Source organism: Kryptolebias marmoratus, linkage group LG21 (assembly GCF_001649575.2).
Source record: "Kryptolebias marmoratus isolate JLee-2015 linkage group LG21, ASM164957v2, whole genome shotgun sequence".
In the NCBI taxonomy this organism is placed as follows: Eukaryota; Metazoa; Chordata; class Actinopteri; order Cyprinodontiformes; family Rivulidae; genus Kryptolebias; species Kryptolebias marmoratus.
The window spans coordinates 3,743,490-3,749,596 of record NC_051450.1 but is presented as its reverse complement, the minus strand read 5'-3'; the positions used below and the strand labels follow the sequence as shown (position 1 = coordinate 3,749,596).

Sequence of the window (6,107 nt, the reverse complement as noted above, 5' to 3'; positions counted from 1 at the left end):
GGGCTTTCATAATCTGGCACTGAAAGAGAGCTGAGGAAGAGTATATATAGGGCGAGGCCCAGGTGTAGGAAGTGCAATCAGGAAAGGGGCGCAGGTGACAAGCATGAACATGATTACAATTGTGACATGGCGAGAGGCAGGCAAACGTGATCATTACAATATATTAAAGATACATGTGCAGAAAAATACAACCTCACCCTCAATTATGATTTGTTGAGATTTAAAATTTGTTTTGGTTTAACACACTATGTCAGGTTTGGTGGAGAGGAACTCAGACTGCAGTTTGATCTTTGCAGAAATTAAAAAATGTCAAGATTGGGGTTTGGGTTGAGTTATTTTTAGTTTATTGTTTCTTCAATTCTTTTATTTTTGGTTGTTCCTGTGTTCAGTTTTATGTTAGTTGGTGTTTTGCTCCCAGTCATATTCATTTTCCCTCAGCCTGCCACACCCATCTACACCTGTCCCTCGTTTGCAGTCTGTCACCTGTGTCCTCTTCCCAATTACCATCTGTCTTTAAAAGTGGTTCATCATCTTCACTTCCCCCCTGACTCATTGTCACTTCTGTGTGCTGTCCAGTTACTCTTCCCAAGCTGGATTGTTGTAAGGTTTTGTTATTTAGTTTTAGTTGCTGCCATGTCCTCATTTGTTTTTGTTCCTCTCTATTTTTTATGAATTAATTAGTTTTTCTTTGAGCTCCTCTTAGTCTGTCTGCATTTTGGGACCAAACCCTCCACCATACCCAACAAACAAGGATTTATTAAAATAAAGAACAAAAAAAGAGCGCTGATGTGGCTGCAGGCAAAAACTCACCAGAAGGTAAATCACATGAGGAGAACCAGATAGTTCATGATTGCAACAAAGAACTAGTGAGTGATGGAAGCTGAGGAACAGGTTATATGGACTGAGGATGCAGGTGACTGATTACTAATTAGGAACAGGTGAGATGGTTGAGTTAGGCTGACATGGAACACTACTGATGAGGGAGAGTGAGTTATAACACAGGGAACACAGAGACACACACAGAAAAAACTACACAGGAACTAACAATATTAAACACGGGGAATAAACTAAATGGGATAACAGAACTACGGGAACACAAATGAAAACAGTAAACTCAAAACATTCAAATGCTAACAGGAAGATTCTGCACTATACAATACAATAAACTAAAGGAATAATTATATGCAATCTATGAATAATGCAACCAGTAATACTGTAATATTAACAACAATCAGTCTTATGCTCTTATTTGTTGAGTTTATTTCTTGTTGACGTTTTTTTCTCAAACACCAGATTTTTCTTTCCAAACAACCTTGATATCTCCCTTGCTTGTTGTGTTTTGTTCCTTTCCAGACAGTCCCAGAGAAGCGCCCCCTGATGCCAAAGGCCAGCAGTGCAACCACAAACCAAACTATCAAAACTGGAACTCCTAACTTGGCATCAAGTCAGACTGCTTCATCCACGCACATCACTTCATCTACTGTCACAGTTTCTAGTACTGCAACCAAAAGGCTTCTGGGTATATCCTTTTTTTATTAATCTATGTCAATATTCTTTAGCCTTTTTTGAGGCATGGCACACCATCAATCAGAATGTTATTAAATGATGCATTGTTGACTAATACAGTGTAAAAACAGCATTATCTCCTAATTCGTTTGTATTTGCTCAGTCTGAAACCTGGGTCTGTTTTGATGAATACAACTGTAAGCTCTCCTGTAACTCCCAGGATCTCTCTGCTGTTAGTTTTTATAGCAGTCATGTTTGAAATGCTCATCTCATAAAGATTGGAGCAGTTTTACAAAGTTACCTTTACCAAAATAAGGAACTTAGCAGAGGTAGATCACCGAAGTTTAGCTTCAAACCACTGTCTTGTTTTAGTTTAGTTAGCTCCGTCCTTCTGCTCCTCAGTGTTTCTGCAGAAACACATTGTGTACATGTTTCCATTTCCATGTTCTTTAAACTTGTCAAGTTTATTTTTTACCTGAGCGTAGCTAAATATGGTAACATTTACAAACATTCTGTTCAGTTGAACAGCTCTTGTACCCAAAAGATTTTTTAGGACAAATCACATTTACTTCATGCAGATAATAGCCAACCAGTGGGCAAACTTACTTTGCTTTGATAGAAAAAAAAAAAAAAAACGTCAATGAGATTAACTTTATTTAATATGTGGCCATAATAAAATTAAATATAAGTGAGCACAAAATGAGAGGAAAGCAAGCAGAAGTAAATAAAGTAGTAGACCTTAGAAAGCATATTTATAATGGTTATACAGGATCTTCAAAGCAAATGTCCATGATTCAGTCTGTTCTAGTCAAAATGATCATATCAACTATCCCGATTTGTCCTATTCATGTTTAATATTTGAGAAATCTCAAACATTTTTATTACTATGTCACAACCTTAGGTTTGAAAAAATTTAAACATTATGTAAAGTATAATGGAATTATTTGCCTATCTTACAATCCATATGTTATTCACTAAGGAACATAGTAAACATATAAAAATGCTTAAAATAAGAATTTGAAGCATTTTTTGAGTAAAACTAGGTAGTATTGAGTTTGATGTCAGCAACATATCTAAAAAAGACTACTGCCTCCTACTGTTATGAAAATGTAATATATCACTACAACTATTACACAATGTTAAAAGATTTGTTGTAACTGAGTGATATTTTTGAATAATTTTGGTGAAATTGGATAATTTTCGACTTCGTATCTGACAATTTCTCACAGCACACTAGAGTGACACAGCACATGTAGAAAATCCAGGGTTTCCCCCAGAAAAGAGGCTAAGCCTGGTGGTAGGTGGCCGATCACCGGCCGACTGTGATTTAGTAAAAAAAAAGATTAAAGTTGACAGAAAGTTGAAAATATGGCTATTTATTATGTGATATTGTAAGATATTTGTGCCAAATATTTACACAACTACAGTTTTACAAAAAGGCACTTTTGAAATACTTTTTCAAACAAAAATACAATTAAGATAAATACTATTTGTTTGCACCTAATTTAAATCCTAATTTGTCACATTTACAAATAAATTAAATTACCATAAATGAAAAAGTGCAAACAAAGCACCAACACACGTCTCACTTCCAGGCCAATGAATAACAACAGAGAACTCTAACAAACAGACAGATGCTGTACTGTACTGTGCTTTTTGTGGCACAGGCTGCATGTTGGATCACTACATGGAACAACAAAACAAAGCATCTAATGCTGAATTTATTAGCATCATTTTACTGTTAAACAAGGATAATATTTTCACTAAGCACAAAACATGCTTACCATATTTAGTCTTGTAAAGCCACCTGTTGAATTTCAGCTCAACTAACCATTGATGGTTAAACCTGCTCGTTCCATGTTTATTCCTGTGGCTCTGACAACATGCTAACTCCAGGTAGCTGAAGGAGGCTCGGCCTCAGGGCTCATTAGAGTCCTGCAGGGCTCCGTGAACAGCGTGCAGACCTGAGCGTGCGGTGGAGGCGTTTATATTTGAAGCTTACGTCGGTGCAGTTTTCTCCAAAAAGACAGGGGGCAGTACGCTACGTAACCAGCACCAAATTACAAAAGGTGCACGATTCGACACCACGCAGGACCTTCGTTCAGTGACAGGGACAACGCGATTGCATCACTGTTGGCGTGCGCGGTGACATAGATAAAGGTAGCGGTGTTGGGGGAGCGGGTGGAAAAACAACGTGTATAAAAATGACGTATTTATAATAAACAAGCGGAGCTTAGCCTGGCGGCCCACAAGGCTTATAATACACTGGGGGAAACCCTGAAATCACAGATGTACATGAATGTTATTTCATATTTGCTAGTTTCTTATGCATTAATTCACATACTTTCTGACAATTTGTGTTTCAGGCACAAAAACAGACAGCAAGCCAGATACGAGGAAACAACTCAGCAGTCTTAAGACGACAACAGGTATTACTACACTGAGTACTTTAAATTCTTAAATAATGTTACCAATTCTTTATGATTCAGCAACAATATTTAAGTCTGTTGTAAAAACATTTGTCTACATTGCATAGAAAGCATAACAGCAGAAAAAGTAGAAATGTCTTAACTTAGAACATGTTTGAATCCTCGGCTCAATCTGGTCCTTTTACCCCAAGGGAGGGACAACTCAGATATTTTACTCTTTAAAGGATGATGCTACAAAATAACTAAGGTTTATCTATTTATTCTAATAAGGCAGAGAGTTAATACAAGGACCAGCACTTGGTAGCGCTGCACCAAGAACTACTGAAGGAAGTGACATGAAAACCTCTGAAGAAATGGACTGAATTTATATAGTGCTTTTCCAGTCATTTTTGACCACTTTACACTAGAGCCACATTGACCCATTCACACTCACAAACGCTCACATATTTATAAGAATAAGGAAAAGGTAACCATTTCAAAACTGACGGTAATGGTAAATCAACTAATGACCCTAAACAAATCAATTCAATTAGGAAAAAAAAATATGTTCATAAGATATGGATCCTTCTGATTTTGACATAGATGAGTTTTTAAACAAAGTTAACCTTCCTACATTAAATGAGCAACAGAAAGAGGTTCTGGAGCTACCTTTAGCAGCTACTGAACCCCATGAAGCAGTTAATAGTATGCCTAAAGGCAAAGCTCCAGGTCCCGATTGATTCCCTGCAGAATTCTGGACACTGCTGTCCCCCACCTTCCAACGGCTGGTCACAGAAATTCACCAAACTTCGATACTTTCCCCAAATATGAATTGTACTGACATAAATCTTATCCTCAAGCTGGATAAGGATCCCACACATCCGCTGAATATCACTTATAAACGCAGATCTTAAAATCATTTGTAAGACGTTGGCTACAAGGCTTGAAAAAATAACCCCTCATAGTATACATCCTGACCAGACTGGATTTATTAAAAATCTTTATGCTATAAATAATACAAGAAGACTCATCAATCTAATGGATTATTACAACATCCAAAATAAATCTGGTTTAATTGTTTCTTTAGATGCAGAGAAGGCTTTTGACAAGGTTAACTGGAAATTTCTATTTGCCACTTTAAATAAATTTGGATTTGGACATAACTTTTTGTCATGAATCGGATTATTATACAGCTCACCCAACGCTTGTGTGAAAGCAAATGACTGGATTTCACAAAGGCACCAGGCAGGGTTATCCTCTCTACCCCTCACTGTTTGCTATATTTATTGAACCACTGGCGGCTGCAATTCATCAATGTAAAAATATTACTGGAATTCAAACAGCTAATAGAATCAGTTTATATGTAGATGACGTGTTGCTGTTTCTGGAGCATGCAAACCCCTCTCCTACAGAGACAATAACCTTAATAAATAAATTCTCAACAATTTCAGACTATCAATAAATCAAAGGCCCCTCCTATCTCCTTTACAGATCAGTAACATAAGGTACCTGAGCATCAATATTTCTAACAGGCTGAATGAGCTGACACAGTTAAATTGTTCCATTACTCAAATTTATAGAAGGCGATCTTAAATCTGTATCTGAGATGTTTCATTTATCAGCCCTTTAATTTAGCAGCAGACCTGTTTTAAAAGCATCAGTATCAGAACAACTTTGACAGCCTGGTGGGAATACCTCAAAATGAAGAAGTCTTCAATTCTCCCATTTGGAAGAACCCAGACATCCTCAAAATAAAAAGGCTCTTAACTTTTCAGCATGGAGCAGCAAAGGGATAAATCATTTAGGGAATATATATGATAGAAGCGATTTTGTGCCTTTTTATGTTGTAGAAGATTCATATGGCATTGACAAACATAAAATCTTTGAATATCACCAAATAAAATCTATTATCCAGTCCAAATTTAAGATTAAACAGAAACACATAGAACTTCCTCCAGTAATAACTGGCCTCCTTAAATTACAACACCTAAAGTTACTCTCACAAACCTACATAAAACCTTCAGAAGTGGATTTAATCATTTCACTTCCCTTCAGTAAATGAGGTGTTGATTTATTTACCAGTACAGGGGCTCGCCTGTTTGGTGCTGGGCCATTTCCTGTTTGGGGGGCTCGTGCCCTGCGTCTCGCCCTGTACCTCTTTGGCCTGGAGTTTGTTGAACCTGTGCTTTTCTG

General features: G+C 37.1%; 1 protein-coding gene across 5 annotated transcripts in view; it reads left to right on the top strand.

Annotated features, from left to right (window-relative positions):
* The window catches only part of LOC108251279 (microtubule-associated protein 4), a 54,233-nt gene extending 50,218 nt beyond the window's left edge, over window positions 1–4,015 (top strand). For all 5 annotated transcript variants that reach the window (XM_037973181.1, XM_037973183.1, XM_037973179.1 and 2 more), the window contains 2 exons: window positions 1,354–1,519; window positions 3,873–4,015. In XM_037973181.1, coding sequence (XP_037829109.1) covers window positions 1,354–1,519; window positions 3,873–3,967 — 261 coding nt within the window. In that variant the 3' untranslated portion in view covers window positions 3,968–4,015. The remainder of the gene's footprint in view (window positions 1–1,353; window positions 1,520–3,872) is intronic.
* Window positions 4,016–6,107: the final 2,092 nt, after the last annotated feature.